The sequence below is a fragment of the Mustelus asterias genome, unplaced genomic scaffold (assembly GCF_964213995.1).
Source record: "Mustelus asterias unplaced genomic scaffold, sMusAst1.hap1.1 HAP1_SCAFFOLD_181, whole genome shotgun sequence".
Taxonomy (NCBI): Eukaryota; Metazoa; Chordata; class Chondrichthyes; order Carcharhiniformes; family Triakidae; genus Mustelus; species Mustelus asterias.
The window spans coordinates 207,961-231,428 of NW_027590180.1; the positions used below are offsets into that span (position 1 = coordinate 207,961).

Consider the following 23,468-nt stretch of genomic DNA (forward strand, 5'->3'; position numbering starts at 1 on the left):
AATTTACATAGAATCATAGAATCCCTACAGTGCAGAAGGAAGCCATTCGGCCCATCGAGTCTGCGCCGACCACAATTCCACCCAGGCCCTATTCCTGCAATCCCACATATTTACCCTGCTAGTCCCCCTGACACTAAGGGGCAATTTAGCATGGCCAACCAACCTAACCTGCACATTTTTGGACTGTAGGAGGAAACCGGAGCATCTGGAAGAAACCCATGCAGACACGGGGAGAATGTGCAAACTCTACACAGACAGTGACCAGAGGCCGAGAATCGAACCTGGGTCACTGGCACTGTGAGGCAGCAGTGCCGTCCTATGGTAGACTGTCTCATGTAGTTATTTCCTGAGAAAGCATCTTTAATGACCTCAGGACGTCCCAAAGTATTTCAAGACTGACCAAGTACTTGTGAAGAGCAATCACTGGTATATTGTAGGGAAGGAATTCATCATTCCCACTTAGCATGGGCAGTAGCCTGCACGGGACAAAAAGATGCCAATCATTTGCCATTCCATCGGTATCAATTAGAAAGGTTCCTCCAATAAATGCAGAATATTTAGACCAATTCAACCAAGTTCTTACCCAGCACTTGTCAATTTAAATACTCTTTCAGCCACAATTATGTCTTAAAGCAGATTTAATCACTTGTTTGCACATTGTTAGGGTGCGATTTCACCTTAATATGATTCTGAATACAACTCAGTTCTACTGTCCATCGAGCATAGTGAAGTCATCTCAACACAATCCACCCACTATAACAAATTAGCACCATCTATTGTAACATATACATATGCTGACTCTGTGAAAGTGTTACTGTATAGTACAGAGTTGACTATCCATTATTCAGATAAGATGCATTTTCAATTCAAATCATGCAATTTAATCATTGGGAACTTACCTGTTTCCACCAAAGGCAATAAGACTTTGCAGAAAAATAAAATAAACTTCCTTTAATATCCATCTATAGACTAAATCAAACGGGTGAGAGTGAAGTTCAGACAAGGTTCAAATAACATTTGGTTCTTCTCCAGCAGGCTTCTTGTAAAGCATTCCAACCCTGTGATGTTTTGAAAAAAGAGCTATATCATGCCCCCATAATGCTCTGTCTATAACAAAAAGTTTAAAGTTTTAAAGTTTAGACAATATGTACCGGATGATTAGTTGCTATTGAAGCAGCGTATTGTTACACAAAGCCTTCAGTTCTTGAAGAAAATCCCTGACCTCCCCCCATCCCCTAACCACTTGACACAGGCAAGCAGCAGTGAAGGTTGCGTGGCATTGAGTGATGATGATGTCAAATGGAAAACAATTCTATGCTTTGCATATTAAACATTTAACAAACTTGATTTTACAGCATGCCATAATGCACTTCAAAGTGTCACTTCCAGAATGTAATCACTGTTTATGCAGGCAAACCCAGCAGACAGACTTGCATGCAGCAAAGATCCACAATCAGCAATGAGGTGAATGACCATTTAAACTATTTTGGTGGCATTGATTAAATGAAGAACAGGGAGAACTCCCCTTCTCTTGTAACTATGGGGTGTTTTACATTCGCCCGAATAGCCCACTAGCACCTTGGTATGTTTCATAGCTTTTACAATGCAGACCCCTTCAATACTGTCCTCAAGAATCACCAGGACATGGCACTTGAACTCTTGACCTTTAAATTCAAGAGGTGAGAATGTTGACACCCCCAGTTCTAGAGACCGCTGGAAGTTAAACACATTGAACTTTTGGACTATGTAAAGCTGTTAAACTGCAGTTGTGCTTTAATATTAGAGTTCATATAAAATGTAAAATGTACCTCAGTTTGGACGATAACGGTATTGTTTGCTTAAAAGCAGATCTGTTCAATAACTCTACATACAGCTAATTATAGTTAATTGCTTTTAATACAAAATGGTCACAAATCCATTTTTCCTCTTAAAAAAATAATAAAGCCATTTGTCCAAAAAACAAAAAAAAGTCGTAATTGTACAAATTAAAAGGTAATATTTATACATACAATAACGAAAGCACAACAAAATATAATGGGTTCAGAAAATAAAACCACATGTTGCTATTAAATCTAACTCCATTGAGTCCATTTAGAAATATCTGGAGATTACAGCCTTCTGATCTTTCCTCACACTCTCAGAATTGCACCAGGCTTTGACACCAAACGAGTGCATTCTGCCTGCATATCAAATCCGTCAAGACACAATCCAGTACAGAAGAAGAAAACAATTTAAAAGTAGTTCGGGACAAGGAAAAAGAAAAACAAAACTGCCATTCGTACTCAAAAAGTGAAACAGTGATGGCATCACCAGCATTTCAGGTACTTCCAACAAGAGATTTAAAATTGAATTTCAGGAAATGAAAAACACTTCACGTTTTATGTAAAATATAATCTCACATAATGCCACTGGTAACGTCAAATGGTCAAACTGAGTCACAACAGACTTAAAAGCAACCAATTAATTCCCCCCCTCCCCCCGCCCCACAGCTCCCATGATGGTTTAAACCGACTATAAAACCCAGTGCGTGCTGTACTTGTATAAATAACGAACTATTGGACCGTAACCATACAGCAACATTCAATTGAACACGGATCAAATGCAGCATGTAAAGACGCAAGGTGGCCTCAAACACCAGGATCAGGCATAGTTGCTTTGCTGTAATATTGGGTCCTGTAAAAAAATTACTGTGAACGTCTGGAGCTGGTTTTAATGCTGCTGTCTCTGTCCATAGTCTTGAAGCCCCAATCTTGACAACTGCAACTGGCAAAGGGTTCTTTAGTAATCCTGTGTAAATAATTTTGAAAAGTAAAGTTACATCAAAAACTTTGTCACAAGGCACTTACATACAGACTAGATTTAGCATTCAACAATTTTAAAATGAAGCACTGTTGAATGAAGATTGATTTTGAACGCAAAATCGTCAATACCTTGTTTATATTACTAAGCTGAAAATTCATTCCATCATTAGATATCCAAGTTTATTCAATATACTTGGAATTAGATTCCTTCTACGCTGACCCAATATACATTTTGGTGTTAAAGCAAGAAAATCTCCCCTGGGTACAAGCTATTTTCAATTCACACACAATATTAGTCTGGGTGTAAAATTGATATTAACATATTTAAACAATTACACGTAAAACAACATTCACTACTTTGTGCAATGCAACTTAGACAGTGAAACAGTAACATCAAAACTTTAAAAACTATTCTTTCCATCCAGAGGTTTTAAACTCACCAACTCCACAGAACATAACTTCCTCTCTGCTGATCACAGAGAGATCTGTTGCAAAGAAGTTTTCTATACAAAACGTATTTTTCTTTGCTTAACGTGACAGAATGTCAGGTCTCCCTATTATAACAGCTTTTGGGGTTAGCTCTTCTAGTCTTAAAATACAATTGTTACAGTCAGGTATCATGCTAGAACCTCTACAGGAGTAATTTACAGTCCCCCGAGCAATACTTCCAAAGTGGGACATAGTATAAACCAAGAAATAACGAGGGCTTGTGAAAAGGGCACAACGGTAATCATGGGTGATTTTAACATGCATATTGACTAGATTAATCAAATTGGCAAAGGTAGCCTTGAGGGAGATTTCATAGCGTGTATGAGGGATTGTTTCTTAAAGCAATATGTTATGGAACCAACCAGGGAGCAGGTTATTTTAGATTTAGTATTATGTAATGGAAAAGGGTCGATAGTCTTGTTGTTAAAGATCCTCTCGGAAAGAGTGATGACAGCATGCTAGAATTTCAGATTCAGATTGAGCAAGAAAAAAAAAAGTGCCATAGTAGAGTTTTAGCATTGGGCAGAGGTAATTATACAGGCCTGAGAAAAGAGTTGGCCCAAGTAAACTGGGCACAAATAATTGAGGGCAGGACAGTCAAGGAACAATGGCGGTTGTTTAGGGAGATATTGGATATCTCTCAATTAAAGTACATTCCTGAGAGGAAGAGGAATTATAAAAGGAAGGAAAACGTTCCATGGCGAGACAAAGTCAAAGAGGACATTGATGCGCGTTATCATACACGAGGCTTGATGCTCAGGAAATAAAGGCTTTTATTTGCTGTAACAAAGCAGCTAACAATTATATACACGATCCCAGACTGAGGGGTCCCAGCCAGAGCAGGGACCTTTATACCTCTCCCAGGAGGCGGAGCCCGACTGGAATGTACCACAACACTACAATACAAAGGTGTAACAACCCCACCCTAACCCCAACAGCAACAAGTAGCACAACCCATCCCTAACCCAACAGCAACATATGTACATACTTGTAGTACTGGCCAGACCCTGGCTCAGTACTATCCAGTGGGAACCAACGATGGTTCACCACATTCACCCCTCCTTTGAGAACAAAGGCCGGCGGGGTACAAAAAAACAGAATAATTTGTCATCAGTCTATAAGTTCAGACGGTCAGGGGGACCGCACCGTCGTTGTGACCTCCTCAATACCGGCGGTGACACCGGAGTAGGCACTTGCGGTGGCGTTCTCCCCAAGGCAATGTCCAGCTGTTCCTCCACAGACTCACAGGCCGGTTGACCCTGAGGTGACGGTAGTCCATGGAGTCCCGACATGCCCTGAAGTGGCGACCATCTTCTGGACTCAGGCAAGCTGTACACGGGAGTAAAAGGGTTAAGCAATGGTCCCGATGCTGCCCGCGTCGTGTCCGGGGGAGAAACAAGAGTTAAGGGGTTTGTAACAGGGGGTATGGGAGCGACAGGGGTTGCTACGTCCCCTGCTGGCGCCAGGTCTCGGATCGAGACCGTGTCCTCTCGCCCGTCAGGGTATGCCACATAGGCATACTGAGGGTTGGCGTGGAGGAGATGGATCTGTTCGACCAACGGGTCGGACTTGCGGGCCCTTACATGTCGCCGCAGGAGGATGGGTCCTGAGTACGTCAACCAAGACGGTAATGAGGTCCCCGAGGAAGACTTCCGAGGGAATGAAAACATCCTCTCATGGGGAGTAGCATTGGTTGCCGTACACAGGAGTGAGCGAATAGAATGGAGCGCATCAGGGAGCACCTCTTGCCAACGGGAGACTGGAAGGCTTTTTGACTTCAACGCCAGTAAGACAGCCTTCCAGACTGTAGCATTCTCACGTTCCACCTGTCCGTTACCCCTCGGGTTGTAGCTCGTGGTCCTACTAGAGGCAATCCCGTATGAGAGCAGGTATTGCCTCAAGTCATCGCTCATGAACGACGAGCCCCTGTCGCTGTGAATGTAGCCGGGGTACCCAAACAGGGTAAAGAGATCACGGAATGCCTTGATAACCATGGCAGCGGATGTATCAGAGCAGGGAACAACAAAAGGGAACCTAGAGTACTCGTCAATGATGTTGAGGAAGTACACATTCCGATCTGTTGAGGGAAGGGGGCCCTTAAAATCGACACTCAGTCTCTCGAAGGGACGAGTGGCCTTGACTAAATGTGCCCAGTCAGGTCGGTAAAAGTGCGGTTTGCATTCCGCGCATACCCGACAGCTTCTTGTTACGGACCTGACGTCCTCCACCGAGTAGGGCAGATTGCGGGCTTTTATAAAGTGGTAGAGCCAAGTGACCCCAGGATGGCATAGGTCATTATGGAGAGCCTGCAAACGGTCCTCCTGTATACTGGCGCATGTTCCACGCGAGAGGGCATCCGAGGGCTCATTGAGTTTCCCTGGATGATACATGATGTCATAGTTACAGGTGGAGAGTTCAATTCTCCACCGTAAGATCTTGTCATTCTTGATCTTGCCCCTCTGCGTGTTATTAAACATGAACGCCACGGACCGCTGGTCCGTGATCAGGGTGAACCGTTTTCCCGCCAAGTAATGGCGCCAGTGCCTGACGGCCTCCACAATGGCCTGGGCCTCCTTTTCCACCGCTGAATGCCGGATTTCGGGTCCTTGGAGGGTGCAGGAAAAAAACGCGACGGGCCTGCCCGCCTGGTTAAGTGTGGCAGCCAGGGCGAAATCAGATGCATCACTCTCCACCTGAAAGGGGATGGACTCATCAACAGCGTGCATCGTAGCTTTCGCGATGTCAGCTTTTAATTTATTGAAGGGCAATCGGGCCTCTGGAGTTAGGGGAAAAGTAGTGGACTTAATGAGCGGACGGGCTTTGTCCGCGTAATTGGGAACCCACTGCGCATAATAAGAGAAGAAGCCTAAGCATCTTCTCAGTGCTTTTGCACTATTGGGCAAGGGAAGTTCAGAAAGGGGGCGCATACGGTCTGGATCAGGGCCAATGACCCCGTTTTCCACCACGTATCCTAGGATGGCTAAACGGCGCGTACGGAACACACACTTCTCCCTGTTGTAGGTCAGGTTCAGGCGAGATGCAGTGCGTAGGAAATTCAGGAGATTTGTGTCGTGGTCCTGCTGGTCATGGCCGCAGATGGTGACATTATCCAGGTACGGGAAGGTAGCCCACAGCCCGTTCTGGTCCACCATTCGGTCCATAGCACGCTGGAAGACCGAGACCCCATTGGTGACACCAAAGGGAACCCTGAGAAAGTGATACAATCGACCATCCGCCTCAAAAGCCGTGTATTGTCGGTCCTCTGGGCGAATGGGGAGTTGGTGGTAGGCAGACTTGAGGCCTATGGTGGAGAACACCCGGTACTGCGCAATCTGATTGACCATATCAGATATGCGCGGGAGGGGATACGCATCCAGCTGCGTGTATCGATTAATGGTCTGACTATAGTCAATGACCATCCGGGGTTTGTTCCCGCTCTTGACCACCACAACCTGCGCCCTCCACGGACTAGCGCTGGGTTGTATGATCCTTTCTTTGAGGAGCCGCTGAACCTCAGATCGAATGAAGATCCGATCCTCAGCGCTGTAACGCCTACTTTTAGTCGCAATGGGCTTGCAGCCTGGCACAAGATTCTGGAACAGGGAGGGTGTGGTGATCTTCAGCGCCGAGAGGCTACAGGCGGGGAGCGTTGGGCAATTTGGAGGCTGCTGTTCTCCCACTGACAGTGAAGGGAGTGGCCCACCGTACTGTAGGGTTACACTCCTCAAGTGGACCATGAAGTTAAGTCCGAGAAGAATTGGCGCGCAAAGGTACGGCAACACTAGGAGCTTGAAACGCTCGTAAACTGTGCCTTGCACCGTTAAAGTTACCACGCAACTCCCTAGCACGGTGACAGACCGGGACCTCGATGCCATAGAAATTGTCTGTTTGGCAGGTTGAATCCGGAGTCCACACCGCTTCACAGTGTCTGGGTGGATAAAGCTCTCAGTGCTCCCGCTGTCAAACAGACAATAAATCAAGTGGTCATTTACCTGGATGTTCATCATAGATTTGTCAAGTCTATGAGGCTTGGCCTGGTCCAGGATGATCGACGCCACCGTTGGTTCATGAGCGCCACTGCAGGCAGCTGAAATCGACGAGGACGACCCCTGCTGGTCGTTCGCGGTCGGTGCCGACCAACATGGCCGCTCCCATAGGTCGCACGTGGGTGATGGCGCCAAACTCAGCGACCCCTGGTGGTCACACATCTCCGACTCCGTCGACCGTAATGGCGTCGTCCTGGCCTCGCACGTGGACGAAACCCTCGATGATTGCGACGACGAAGAACCGGGCTCTGAGAAATCGCAGGCCGCACTGCCGTTCCTAGATTTAGATCGGCACACTTTCGAATAGTGCCCCTTCTTACCGCAGGCGGAGCACAACACAGCCTTAGCGGGACACCGTTGCCGAGTATGCTTCGCTCCCCCACAGAAGTAACACCGCGGGCCGCCCGTAGCTGCTGCCGTCGTCTAGCCCGAGTGTGAGCACGCCATTACGCAGCATTTCGAACCCGAGGGACGAGGAGGGATTGGCGACTGCTCCTGCCACGTTGTCTCCACGTGGTCTTCAGGATACAATATTAGGCTTTTGGAGGCTGTCTCCAGCATCTCCGCTAGCTCGATTGCCTGGGTAAGGTCAAGGTTACCTTTCTCCAGTAGCTTAAGTCGAATGTACGACGATCCGACTCCCGCCACAAACGCATCTCGGGCGAGGTTGTTCATACTCTGCTCACCGACACAGCTTTGCAGTTACAGCCCCAGGCAAGCTGTAGGAGCTCGTTTGCGTATTCCTCCATCGTTTCGCCAGACTGCCGTCGTCGAGTGGCTAAGAGGTAACGAGCGTGTATTTCGTTGGGCGGTTTGATATAACGCTTCTTCAGAAGCTCGAGGGCCTTTGTGTAATCGGTGGCCGCACGGATCGCGAGGTAGACAGTGTCGCTTACCCTCGCATGGAGGACCCGGAGTCTGTCATCATCTGTGGTGACCGCTGTGGAGGCTGCCAGGTAGTCTTCGAAACACTTCAGCCAGTGGTCGAAGGTGTTAGAGGCGCCCACCGCACGTGGATCTAGTGTAAGGCGTATCTTACACTAGATCCACGTATCTGCTCCATACTCTTTTTTTTTTCTTCGACGAGAGTTTAAGAACAGCAAATAAAATTGATGCGCATTATCATACACGAGGCTTGATGCTCAGGAAATAAAGGCTTTTATTTGCTGTAACAAAGCAGCTAACAATTATATACACGATCCCAGACTGAGGGGTCCCAGCCAGAGCAGGGACCTTTATACCTCTCCCAGGAGGCGGAGCCCGACTGGAATGTACCACAATACTACAATACAAAGGTGTAACAACCCCACCCTAACCCCAACAGCAACAAGTAGCACAACCCATCCCTAACCCAACAGCAACATATGTACATACTTGTAGTACTGGCCAGACCCTGGCTCAGTACTATCCAGTGGGAACCAACGATGGTTCACCACAGACATAAAGGCAAAAACTAGGACATACCAAACTGCAAAAGCTAGTGGTAAGCTGGAGGATTGGGAGAACTTTAAGGTTCAGCAAAAAGCTACTAAAAATAGAATCGAAAGAGCCAAAATGAATCACGAAAGGAAACTAGCAGAAAACATAAACACAGGTACCAAAAGCTTCTACAAGTTTATAAAGAGGAAGAGAATAGCTAAAATACATGTTGGCCCTTTAGGGGACAATACTGGTGAGATATTAATGGGGAACACAGACATGGTGGAGGCACTAAACCAATATTTTGCCTCTATCTTCACGATAGAGTATAATGAAGATTTTCCAAAAACTGGAGTTAATGCAGAGGAACTTGGTGCAATAGCCAAAACTAGGGAGAAGGTATTGAATGAACTAATGGGATTAAAGGCAGATAATTCTCCGGGACATGATGGCCTGCACCCTAGGGTATTAAAGGAGGTGGCAGCAGAGATAGTGGATGCATTGGTTGTGATATTTCAAAATTCCTTGGATTCTGGTAGGTCCCGGTGGATTGGAAACATGCTAACATGACCATGCCCCTATTCAAAAAGGGAGAGAGGCAAAAGTCGGAAACTATAGGCTGGTTAGCTTGACCTCTGTGATGGGCAAGTTGCTGGAATCAACCATTAAGGAGGAGATGAATGAGCATTTGGAAAGACAAAGCTCAATCCACCACTGTCAGCATGGTTTTATGAAGGGTAAGTCATGCTTGAAAAACTTGCTTCAGTTCTTTGAGGACATAACCAGCAAGGTGGATAGTGGGGAACCTGTGAATGTGGTATATCTGGACTTCCAGAAGGCATTTGAAAAGGTACCACATAAAAGACTGCTCCAGAAGGTGAGATCGGGATTGGGGGTAGAGTGCTATATTGGATTGAGGATTGGCTGAATGATGTAAAGCAGAGGATTGGGATAAATGGGTCCTTCTCTGGCTGGTGAACTGTAACTAGCGGGGTATCGCAGGGGTCAGTCCTCAGACCTCAACTGTTTACAAAAGATACAAATGTTCTGCAAGGAGGGACAGTGTAACAGCAACATTTGTGGATTATATCAAAATAGGTGGGAAGCAGGCAGTGAAGAGGATATAAAGATTTTACAAATGGATATAGATAGGCAAGAATGGCCAAAATTTGGTATTGAAATTTGGTTTAATGTGGATGGGTGAGGTTATCCATTTAGGCAGAAAAATAGCAAGGCAAATTATTACCTAACTGGAAAGCAGATTCAAAATGCGTCCGGGCAGAGGGATCTGGGTGTCTATGTTCATGAATCGCAGAAAGTCGGTATGCAGGTGCAGCGCATAATAAAAAAAGGCAAATGGGATGTTGGCATTTATTGCAAAAGACTGGATAATAAAAGACAAAAAGTGATGTTGCAATTGTGCAGGGTGTTGGTGAGACCACATCTGGAGTATTGTGTCCAGTTTTGGTCTCCTTATTTGAGGAAGTATGTGGTAGCATTGGAGGCAGTTCAGAGAAGGTTCACCAGATTGATTCCAGGGATGAAAGGGTTGAAATATGAGGAGAGATTAAACAATTTGGACTTACACTCGCTGGAGTTTAGAAGGATGAGAAGGAATCTGATCGAGGTACATAACATTTTAAAAGGAATTGCTAAAGTAAATGTAGACAAAATGTTTCCTCTTACGGGGCAATCTCGAACTAAAGGTCATGTATATAGGTTGAGAGGCTTGAAGAGGTTAATTTGTCTCCTTCTGCTCTTAATTCCTACGTTCCCACACCAAGCTGTTCTACTTAAAGTCAGTTTCATTGACTCGATTAACATAAAAGCAAAATACTGCAGATTCTGGAAATTAGTGTTGGAAAAACTCAACAGGTCTGACAGCATCAGTGGGAAACATCAGTTGTTTCTCTCTCTACAAATGCTGCCAGACTGGCTGAGTTATTTAAGCAGTGTTTTTATTTCACTAACTCAACTGTTACTCAACATTGTAAAATGCACAGCAAAAAAGAAATTACGAGAAGGTATACTCACAGTTCTTGGTTTTTTATTCAGCTTGATATCAATCCTGTAGTTTAAACAGAAGAACTAGATCTTAGAAACTAGCTACAGCTTTCTAAGTCACAACATTCACTATCTACTCATGTGGAACAGCACCAAAAACATCAAACCATTTCAGCTGCAGTTTATTTTCCTGTCTACTAAGTAAATGAAGGTTAAGTAGTCACCCTTCTGCAACTGTTTGCTTTATTTTTCTACCTAACAGCACTGCGGGAGCACCTGCACTATGCAACAGTGACCCGTTCAAGTAGGCGACTCGCTGTCACATTCTCAAGGGTAATTAAGGACGGGTAATAAAATACTGGCTTTGCCAGTAATGCCCACATCCCATTAATAAAGAAAAAACTTCTTGCTGCTCAACTTACCAACACCACAAGGAACACTGTACAAAATGTTGTTAAAAAACATATCATGGCTGCTTTCCACATTGATTATGTGCCCCCACATGGAAGAGGAGAATATTATGGTAATGAAGCCAAATTATGGGCTGTGAAAAATCCATCGGGAAGCGGGTTAAAATTGGCTCAACCACATTTCATTCACTGCTGATGAAGAAAGGATTTTCCGTTTCATTAGTCTGAGTTAGATTTGCTTCAAGAGGTGAGCGGTGTGCAAAACCAATGAGGCTGGTAAAGTTTTCCTGTCGTGTTTTAAAATGGCGGCTTGCTAAATCACCCCTTCTTCATCTCTCGCAGCTCCAATCTTACAAGTCTCATCTCTGGAGTATTTTTGATTCCCATCCTTAAGAGTTCACTAAAAATGATGGCAGCTGATGATAAATGTAAATGTGCATGACAACGAAAGGTAATTTTGTGCTGATCCACTTATTCTGATATAAGCCTACTATTTATACATTTTCTTGGGTTTTTTTAAACTCAAGTGACAAAACTGCGACAGTAGAAACCATATTTTGCACTAATCCACTAAACATCTCTTTTTTTTGGTGATTTTGCATTCTGAGCATTAACTCGAGTACCGAAAGGTGTTGAGCTTTGATAACAAAAGTTGGGAGAGACCTTAGACCCTGTGGAGCTTCATCAATTCCCAATGATTAAGTCCGGTCTGCCTTGTAAACTGTAGGAAAGTAGTCATTCTGTTTGCCATTTGACAGTCGTTTTACCTCAAGTATTGAGGGTCTCGTGTGGAAGAAATTCAGTATTGCAGCATTATTAAAAATTGATGCTGTACTTGTATTACATTACTGGTGTGAGGGTGAACAGCCATGAAGTGCAAAGGACAGCCAAGGAGTTATACCCTGAACTCTACTTAGTTGGATGGATGCCTGGTTTGCTAGCATGAAGGCTCATATTCATGTACAGAGCTCTGCTGCCTGAAAACTACTTATTAGATTTAATTAAAAAATTTATGAAGTATTGTTGCACTGTAACTGCATCCTTCTGTTGAGAACATCTCCTAAACGGAAACTGAATTTTAGCATTTGATAATCGACACCGATTTTTAATCACATGCATGAGCAAATATTCAAACTTACAGCGGCTACTGGCAAAAAGTACTAAGCATTTCCAGAACGGTCTACAGTCTACACATCACAGTACAGGGGAATACTGGAAAAGACACAGTATGTATACTGATAGAAAGCAAACTTACTCAAAGTCATAATCAAACATGCCAGATGGGCTGGATGGCAGCATAAAAGAAGAAAGAAAGCAACACAAGTTAACATACCAGTTATCCAAACCAAAGTCTCAAACTTTTTGGAATACTAAAGTTTTAAGCAAAAAGGCAAGAGACCCCCACTGGTACTTTGATGAACTTAATGGAGAAATGAATGTATCTGAAAATAGTTACTTTTCACTCAGTAGATACAAGGTCTTGTAAATAATGAATGTTTTTCTCAAGAGTTATTACACGGAGCAATAAAACCATTCATTGAGTCTAACCATTTTAATTCAAAAACAACAGAGCAGCTAGCAGTGTGCAGCAGAGTTGATGTACACATATGTACATAAACATATAGCAAAAAAATTAAGTACTGCCACATTTAACTCAAAGTTCACTAATACTGACGAGTTGTTATTCTACTTTCATGATTGGGAAAATAAGAGTTACCAGCAGAAATCCCACACATGGGTTTCTGAGGAAGAAAGTCAGACATGACTCCTCCACCTTAGCCCCGACAGTCTCATGACCTGCTTCTGCACAAAATTACCTGTGTCGATTTTTGTTTTTCCTTTTCTTGTGACTCCCGTGGTGACTGCCGGACGATGTGGAAGAGGCTGCTTTCTGTGGCTTCACTCCCTGCAGGTGTGACCCATCCAGTTCCTCGGTGTCCTCCTGGTTCGGTTCGTTCTCCTGATTCTGGAAGTCTGGTGAATTGTCGCTTTCTGTCCCACTGCCTGGTTCACCTAATACGTTTCACACACAAGATGTAGCAGATTTGACAAAGAGGCTTGCTTATCCCAGCACAGTTCCTTAAAGCACCCCAGCACAAAAGTATGAGAAGCATAATCAACAAACTGCATATATAGGGAATTAAATGACTATCCAAGTTAAAAATTATTGCTGCAAAGCTTCAGTTTTTAAAGTATACACACAATATGCGCCTCAAACACTTTACAACTTGCTTCCAATTGCGAAAGAATCTCAATATTATAATTTTGAGAGCCAGGATGGATATAATGTGCTATTGGTGCTATTATAATTTTGCAATGTTTTCGATATTATTTTTACACTTTTGCTGTTATCAGTTTGATTTCACTGACAGTAATGAAGACAGCAAAACAATAAAAAATACTTGTTAGATTAAAATCAATTTCAAGAAATGTGAGAAACCCATTCAACAAAGTTAATCTGACCACTTCTGCACCCTCCCCCACGTTAAAATAAACATTTCAGAAGAAAATACCCCAGTACAATCCCCACTTTCAACCAAACTGCAAATTATTTGCCCGCTCAAAGACACGTTTATGTGGAGAAGTACACATTAAACTCTACAGGAAGTGGTACTTATTATCTAAGACTTACGTTTTTCTACCATCTGGTCTTGGACACCAGTCAAAGCACTCACCGCCTACAAGAGAAGTTAAATCACTGTTAAACACAGCACTTAACTGTGCATGCAAGCTGTAAGTATTCTATAATCAGGCACAGTTATTTTACTTACTGCCACTGAAGTAACAGAGGACTTGCTAAAGAGACGTTCAGCTTCTTTAAACTTTCGGTTCCTTCGATCGTTCTTACTGTTAGTGTTTCTGAAACACAACACAGCAATGAATAGGTGAAGTACCCAAGTATTTACCATTCAATTGTATACAGCTCCCCTTGTGCATATGCCATGATTGTAGCTTTTCTAACGAGGATAGGTGTTAGGTACAATCCAGACATCTGTTAACAAAGATGGAGAAAAATCAAAGGGTAAGTCACCTTCTGTCACCTGCGTGACTAGTGACACAAAACACTTGTAGGACCTCAGGAATAAGGTGTTGTCCACTTTACTCCAGTTAGCTTGCACAGGATGAAATGAGCCAACGAGAGAGAAGATGGTAGAAAAAAAACTTGCCTTTTGCAAAGAGTTTAATTCCCGGACCTGTGTAACTTTAAACTAAAAGAGCAGCCATAAAGCCAATTTAAAATACTTTCTACAATGTCGAAATGTACTGCTACAAACAATTTCTTTTAAGTTGTCCTACATTCGGAACACAGTGCTACCATTAGTTTGTGGACCAACATTCCCAAAAATATAAATTGGTCTTCACACAAATCCCATTCCCGAGTTCTCTAGTTAATGAGTCAACAACCTGTTGCCTAATTGCATGTTTCTTTCACGTGTGACATTGGCACTCCCTAAAAACAAACTATCTATGCTTCTCACAGGCAAACTATTACTCTGCAGCAATCTTCACCCTTCTCTCAAAAGGGCTTATTACAGTTTGGGTACAATTCCACAAGGCTCAGTGCCCTTTAGTACCATCAAATGGCCATTCTGCAGATACCGGCTGAGGCAGTGTTGACAGATTGTTCAATAATGGGAATATCCACACATGACACTTGCATTCCAGCAATAGCCACTGAATGGCGATCAGCAACAGAAGCCCTGGTGTTTGATTTCCAGGCTTTCATGCAGAGATGGCAAGGCCAGTTGCAATCGCCCAACTTGAGGTGGGTTAACTTGGCACAGGTCAGGGATTGATCAGAGACGTTCGTGGCTCAGTTATACACAAGGGAGTGTTTTTATTGACTGAGCTACTGGAAAGACCATCCAGGAGAACTCACTGCAATTTTTTTTGCATATACAGAATTGCCTGCATTCCGACAGTCAGCTGTGTTCAACACCTGAGCATGAAAGTAAAAATCCTTTAAAATAGCACAACGTAAATTTTGTTCGAAAAGTATATAATCAATACGACCATTCTAAATACCCAACTTTATATTCATTACACTTTTAAGTAACCACCTTAACAAAGAACGGCATAATATCCCTGTGAATTTATGCAGGATTTTCAGAATTAGATTTGAAGATCTGCCAATGTTTGGAAGGGGGTGATGGAGGAACCACTATGAAAGCTCCAACTACAAAGGCTCTTGCTATTCACACATACTTCTGATTGGTTAAGTAACGATCCCATCCACGAATGATATTCCCGTACATCTGGGTATCTTCCAAATAACTGCCTTCAAAAGCATAGATCTGCCGCTCCAAGTTTGCCAAAGTCTCCTGTGAAAAGGGAAGTTACAAATATATTCGTAAAATAGTTGCGGAAGAAAAATGAGCTGCTGTGAAAAAGTGTTTTGATCAGTTTATCATTGCAAATAATCATGGGGCAACAAAAAGCCAATTTATAGAACGCGGAAAGAAACCTTATCAGGTTTTCTATCATGATACAACTCAATGGAGGTTAAACTGGACAGTTCCCGAAAATGAGCATTAGGATAGGGATGCACAGTCAGTACCCATTGATTGCAATGCAGGCTGCATGCAAACTTCATGCTGACTGTTCACTTAAATGATCTCTGCATGTAACCCAAGCCAGCTGTTCTGTACACTGGCTGGATCCATCAGTGGGAGCCAATATTGAGAGTGATTAGCATTGCTTAAAGCCAGCGTTGTACTGCTTAAGTGAGACGTGCACCCTGACTGAAGCAGGTGTCACGATTGGAGAGAATCTAAACCTGGAAAAGAGTGAAAAATAGCACAACAGAGGCTGCAGAGGGCTTCACTGAAGGTTTTGATGAAGGAGATGGAGAGGGGGAGAGATGGCATGAATCCACAGGGGCCAAGAGAAACCACCCCCCCAAACACTGTCAAAAGCAGTTCACTGTGGAGTTCAATGCAACGAATTAAACACTGATGACCTGGATGCAGTGCTGCTAGAAGTTCACACGAGTGGTGGTCAAGGTCAGTGAATGTATCTTCAAATGCCTTCTCCAGCAAATGCAGCAATAGCTTCACGCTGTGCAAATCATCGCTCGCCTACCAACAATCTCTTAACAATTACAATTTACACCAAACGTTCAAAACTTCACCTCACTCACCTACATGTAATACTGCTGCATGCCTCAAACACACATCTTTCCGCTTGTGCATACTGCCAATGATTCCATCATCGCAACATGAGCCAATACATTGCATGAAACTCATTGGCCCTCTTCCTCTTCTCTTGCAGAACAATGTGGCACACAACCAGAGAGAGCAGCAGGAACTAACAGAGGGGGACAGGGCTTGCAAATCCTGAACCCCATGGAAGAGATAATACTGGGCATTATTGAAACCAAATAACCTCATAACCCAATCCTGCTCACATCCCACTTGTCCAACAACCCATGCTCTCTTCTGGTTTACAAGCTGTGGATGGTGCAAGCATCTACATTTGCCTTTCCGCACCATAACTGTACCAATCAACTTTCTTCTTTCAGATACACAAAAGGTGCGATGGAGCAGGTCAATGGAGTAATAGAGCAATAATGAAGACTGATTTTATTCTCACAAATATCAGTTGAGGTGGGATCCACATGTGGATGAGATATTAGGCACAACTGGCATGCGATAAGAGCCAGGGCAAGAATGGCACCGTGCCAACTCATGAGAGGATGAAGTCACACGTGGGTTCCACTGCAGTGGACTTCAATGGAGCAGTTTACAGAACACTGATGGGTGAGCACAACAAAATGCTTGATGCATTGGCAGGTCAATGTCAAGGAGCGTAGAGGAGTCCAGCACCAGATTGATACAAGGCTTTGCATAGAGTTTGGAGCCCATCCTTTCCACATGGAAATGATTTGCACACGACAAGAACCTGTATTTATATAGTATCTTTACAGTAATAAAACACCTCAAGCTGCTTTACAGGAATGTCTGCAACAAGATTTGACACTGAGCCACATAAGCAGATATTATACCAGATGAGCAGAGCGATGGATTTTGAGTGTATTAAAAGGAGGATAAAGAGAGAGCAAGATGAAGGGAGGGAATTCCAGAGCTTAAAAAGCTGAATACTCAGCCACCATCAAAACAGGAAGCAATCATGGTGCCAGAACTGGCAGAGGGCAGAGATCCAGGATGGTAGGGCTGAAGGAATTTAGAGATAGGGGAGATGTAGGCATTGGAAGGATTGGAAAATAAGACGGGAATTTTAAATTTAAGGCATTAGTTGGCTGGGAGCAAAATCTATACACTTGTGGACCCAAACATGATGCAGTATCTGTTGACTAATGTCACAACTGCAATTGCAGCAAAAAACAGGAGTAACCCAACACCTAACTGTTGCAATGGAGACTCGAGGCTGTTGCCATCCAAGCTTAGCTTGCTGCCGTGCAAGCACACACTGATCCCAGTTGTGCAGAACTGCAATACAGCAAACTGCCCTCCAACTAATTACTAGAACTGCTGAGGCTCTGCCCGAGATTCCTCCCGTCAGCCTCCCCATACCGAAATAGTGCAGTCCACAGCCAGTCTTGAAATCCAGAGCTACGAGGCTGTCCTCCAAGCTCATGTGCAATCTCCTCCACCGAAAGTCAGCAGAGTTCCACCAGCCATGCTACAGGCACTGGAGGAGCAATACACAGGACAGGCAAAGGCATGTGGCAGACACTAAGGGAACACACAAGGGTGATCAGCCGACTTTTGTTTGTAATATGGTGTGATGTGTTTTTATAAATTTGATTTGGAATGTTTACTTTGAGTTGGCTTTTATTTTTGTGGTCAAATGGAAGGTGTAATTGTTGGTAACATAGGGAAGGTGAAGTGTGGGACTGCTGGCGAATGGGGAATTAGGATTGTGGCTTCCTGGTATCACTCAGGATGAGTTTTTCAGAGACAGCCCAAGCAGAAAGGTGTTGTTTACATCGCCTCCTCTTATTCTTTCTGGAGGAGCATGCTGCCAGCAAGGTCTATCTGTCCATGACAGCAAGGTTCTGCATAATGCAAGCCACGGTAAATCTTGACATCCGTTCTGCCAAGTTCCATAGGGATCAAAATATTTTTCCATGTTCTAATTGTCTGTTCTATTCACATTTAGTATGTCAGTACAATTTCAATCACATGAACGTTGTACATGTGTATGCTGGTTGTGCACTGATGTCACAAGTCAGCACAAAGCCCTTGTTGCCCAGTAGACACCCAGAAGTTTGTCTTTATGCCTCATATAAATTTGGCACCTATCTACGGCAACTTGACTGCTACCAGACAACCTACTGCCTATGGTCACACAACAGCTGGACACTGGAATGGAATAGAATAGGATATCTCTCAATTAATGCCCTCACCAAGATGGTGTCTGGCACGATGCACCAAAGTATGTACATGTGCCATTTTGGAGCTGTAAGGACACTTGCAAGCACCCAAAAAACAAGCAGTAACATTCCCAAATTTTCACTCCATCTTTAAAATCTTGCTCCTGCAAATATATGATGCATGATGAAGAATAATAGATGAAGGGCTACACAAACCCATCACTCAGCATCCTGGATGGGAGAGTCAGGCATGTTGCAAATATACAACTTATACATCGTAGTCAAAGTCACTCACTCATGCAGATTAACAGAGTAAGCCCAGTGTAACACTTGGATTTAAAGAACATAAAGGTGGTTAACAGGTTACCCACACAATAATATATTAGTCTTGGAAGAGATGCAGCACAGATACTTTCTTTTTCACAGAACGTGGGCATCGCTGGCCAGACCAGCATTTATTGCCCATCCTAAATTATCCTCAAGGTGGTGGTGGTGAGCCACTTTCTTGAACCACTGCAGTCCACGTGGTCTTGGTACACCCTGTGCTTTTAAGTAGAGTTCCAGGATTTCAATCCAGTAACAATAAAGGAATGCTGACCTATTTCCAAGTCAGGTTGGTGAGTGGCTTGGAAGGGAAGGGAATCCCATGCACTTGTCCTTCCAAGTTGTAGAGGGCGGGTTTGGAAGGTGCTATCGAAGAAGCCTTGATAAGTTGCTCCAGTGCAACATGTGTATGGTATACACCGCTGCCACAGTGTGACATTGCTGGAGGGAGTGAACGTGGTGGTGGTGGATGAGGTACCAATCAAGTCGGCTGCTTTGTTCTGATTGGTAACAAGCTATTTGGAGCTGCAATAACCCAGGCACGTGGAGTGTATTCCATCACACTCCTGATTTGTGCCTTGTAGATTGTGGAGGGGCTTTGGGGAGTCAGGAAGTGAGTTACTCTCTGCAGAATTCCCAGTCTCCGACATTCTTTTGCAGCCACAGTATTTATCTGGATAGTCCAGTTCAGCTTCTGGTCAATGGTAACCCCCTCCCCGGATGTTGAGAGTAGAGGATTCAGCAATGGTGGTGCCACTGAATCTCAATGGGTGATGGCTAGATTGTCTTGTTTGAGATGGTTATTGCCTGGCACTTGTGGCCCGAATGTTAATTTGCCACTTAGCCCCAGCCTGGATATTGTCCAGCTAATGTTGCATATGGGCATGGAATGCTTTAGTTCCTGAGCAATCACAAATGGTGGTGAACATTGTACGATCATCAGCGAACACCCTCATTTCTGACCTCATGATGTAAGGAAGTTTATTGATGAAGCAGATGAATATGATTGTGTCTAGGACACTCCTGAAGCAATATCCCGGGACTGTCAGGATTGGCCCAACTACAACCAGTGAAGTGTTTTCCTTGATTCCCAATGACTTCAGTTTTGTTGGAGCTTCTTGATGTCAGTCAGTCAAATGCAACCTTCAAGTCAAAGACAGGCACTCCCTCCTTGAGTTCAGCTCTCTTGTCTACATTTGGACCAAGGCTGTACTGAAATAAGAAACCAAGCGGCCCTGGCTGAACACAAAGTGAGCGTCAGTGAGCAGGTTATTGCTGAGTAAGTGCACCTTGATAGTGCTGTTGATGGCCTCTTCAATCACTTTGTTGCTAATCGAGAGTGGATTGATGGGGAAGCAGTTGCTTGGATTTGTCCTGCTTTTTGTTCACAGGACATACCTGGGCCATTTTCCACATCGTCAGGTAGATGCCAGTATGTAGTTGCACTGGAGCAGCTTAGCTCGGGGTGCGACTACTTCTGGAGCACAAGTTTTCATTCCTATTGCTGGGAATAGTCTTTGCAGTATTGAATAAGAGTACCAGGGTTTAGTGGGCTAAATTGAGGACAGGTTGCATATATCTGGTTTATATTCGCTTGAGCAAAGAAGATTGATCAAATAAAGATGTTTAAAATAATTGAAAGATTTGATAGCATAGCGAGGGATTGGCGATGGAGTCCAAAACAAGGAGGTCAACCTTAAAATAACAACACAAAACTTAAAATTACACTTCGACTACTTGAGGGAAATTAGGAGGCATTTGTTACACACAAAAATTGGTGTCTTTCCCAAATGGCTGGGGATGCTGAGCCAACTGAAACTTTCCAAATGAGATTAATTTAAGTTATGGCTAACTAGGAATACAGAACCAAATTGGGCAAATGGACTTGAGGCACAGATAAGACATGATCTAACAGTGTTAGAGCAGACTCCGGGGCAGAAGGGGCTACTCCTGCTCCCATGTCTTTGGGGCAAATATCTGCTTAGCTGATGTAGAATCATCAACAAGGGATGAGTGCTGTTGTAAAATATTACTTGGGGGTCAGAACATGTTGTCATATAGAGTGAAGCGCCAAACACAATCGAGTTTCACTGAAATAGATGTTGATTATCCAACTGATGGATGGTCATGCCATTGCTGTGGTTAGGAGATAGAGGCTATGCACCCAAATATTTATAGTAACTTGTGCTGCTTATCATGGTGCTCATACATGCTGCTCATACATGCTGTCTACCCAACAAGCACTCAAAACTTTGCTTTTCAACCATCTAATAACCACTTAGTCGCTATCCTCCTCATATGGGCAGCACAGTGGTTAGCACAGTTGCCTCACAGTGTCTAGCACAGCTGCCTCACAGTGTCAGGGACCTGGGTTCAATTCTGGCCTTAAGCGACTGTGTGTAGAGTTTGCATGTTCTCCGTGTCTGCCATGGTTTCCTCCAGTTTCCTCCCACAGTTCAAAGATGTGCAGGTTAGACGGATTGGCCACAGTAAAAACAAATTGACCCTTAGTGCCCCAAGATGTGTAGGTGAGATGGAATAGCCCTGATAAATTTGTGGGGTTTTAGGGATAGGGCTGGGGAGAGGGCCTGGGTAAGATATTCTGTCAGAGAGTCGGTGCAGACTCAATGGGCCAAATGGCATCCTTCTGCTTTGCAAAGATTCTCTGATAAGCAGGGAGTAAAAGGAGTAAATAGGTTAAGTTGTTCTGAATTATTGCAACAAGCAATGAAAGTAGAATCAAGACAACACTGATGTAGACTTGGTAACACAATGTCTGAGAAGTTCTGCAGGGTTTATTGAACATTTGGTAAGCCAGGGTGACAATAGGAAGCAAGGGGAGGGCGGGTGGGGGGATAAAAAGAGGGGATTAACTGAATTCTTCCCACACTGCTCAAGAAAACCCGGAAAGACAAAGCCGAGTTCGGCAAAGTAACCATGAATGGAGAAACTGGGAGCAGCTTAGCTTGGCGGTGCTCTGTGGCAACAAGTTACACAACTGTTCTCATCATGACATCCTTTAAAAAGATGACAACAACATTAGCATGGGCAGAATGGTTAGCACTGCTGCCTCACAGCACCAGGGACCCGAGTTCGATTCCCGGCTTGGGTCACTGTCTGTGCGGAGTCCGCATGTTCTCCCCATGTCCGCGTGGATTGCCTCCACACCCTCCAGTTTCCTCCCACAGTCGCAAAGATGTGCTGGTTTGGTGCATTGGCCATGCTAAATTCTCCCTCAGTGTACCCGAACAGGCACCTGTGTGGCGCGACTGGGGGATTTTCACAGTAACTTCATTGCGGTGTTAATGTAAGCCTACTTGCAACACTAATAAACTTTAAATGGCAAATGCAGTGTTCCTGAGGAGAGAATTGAATAATATATATGTGAATATCACTATTGTAAACCCAGTCTGGTTCTCCAGACTGTGTTGATGCCCCAGTTTAAAGTTTATTTATTAGTGTCACATTAACATTAGTGTTACATTAACACTGCAATGAAGTTACTGTGAAAATCCCCAAGTCGCCACACTCCGGCGCCTGTTCGGGTACACTGAGGGAGAATTTAGTATGGCCAATGCACCTAACCAGCACGTCTTTCGGACTGTGGGAGGAAACGGGAGCACCCAGAGGAAACCCATGCAGGCACGGGGAGAACGTGCAGACTCTGCATACCGTGACCCAAGCTGGGAATCGAACCCAGGTCCCTGGCGCTGTGAGGCAGCAGTGCTAACCACCGTGCCACCCCAGTGTCTGCTCAGTGTTCCAGTCAGACTGGCAGCAGGGGGAGGCAATGCCAGCTCCAATGCCCACTCCCTGGAGGGTTGGGGTGGTCAATGTGTCTCAGGGTGGTCCCAGCCCCATGGAAACAGGCTGAGAGCCCAAACCTGCCCTGGGAGCGGCCGACAGTGTTGACATCCCCTTTAACCGGGCCCCGGGGCTCAGTGCCGGCTCTCAGCCCAGGCCCAGGCTCTCGCCGGCCTTTCTTGCCTTCGCCTTCCCTCCCCCGGGGGCTCCCGCTTCTTTCCAGAAACTTCCCGCCGACTGGCAGTTTCTGAGGCCGGGGTCTCCCCTCCTCCTCGGCACCGACATACCGCCAGCTCCTGCTTCCTCTTCACCAGCTCGGCCAGCTCCCGCCGGGTGTCGGGTATCTGCGGGGTCTGCGCCTTGTTGTGCATCGCCATATTGGAGGCGGCAAGCGAGAAGCGCCCGAGTTCAAACCGCTTCTTCAGGCCGCAGGCGGGAGGGGCGGCGCCTTGGCGGACCTCCAGCCACCAGGGGGCGCTGCGGGGAGAGCGCCACCCGCCGAATGGGAGGGTACATTACACGCCAGGACTGGAGGGTGGATTATACCGTTTATCGCCACCTAGAGGACAGGAGGGTGCATTACACTACAGGACCGGAGTGTGTATTACACCCAATTCATCGCCACCTAGAGGGCTGGAGGGTGTATTATCCCAATTCATCGCCATCTAGAGGACTGGAGGGTGTATTATACCCAATTCACCGGAGGGTGTTACACTCAAGGACCGGATGGCGCATTATACCCAACGCACCGCCGCCTAGAGGATGTATACATCCAATTCATCGCCCCCAAGAGGATTGGATGGTATATTGCAACACAGTAAGAAGTCTCACACCA

At 44.8% G+C, this 23,468-nt stretch overlaps 1 protein-coding gene across 1 annotated transcript; it reads right to left on the reverse strand.

The window, feature by feature from the left end:
- Positions 1-622: 622 nt before the first annotated feature.
- Positions 623-23,099, reverse strand: meaf6 (MYST/Esa1-associated factor 6). The gene is made up of 7 exons (XM_078203481.1): positions 22,921-23,099; positions 15,376-15,491; positions 13,941-14,028; positions 13,802-13,847; positions 12,987-13,182; positions 10,790-10,823; positions 623-2,787 (listed from the first exon to the last, which is right to left on the reverse strand). Exons 1-7 carry the CDS (start codon positions 23,008-23,010, stop codon positions 2,779-2,781), a joined length of 579 nt encoding a protein of 192 aa, XP_078059607.1. The 5' UTR covers positions 23,011-23,099; the 3' UTR covers positions 623-2,778.
- Positions 23,100-23,468: the final 369 nt, after the last annotated feature.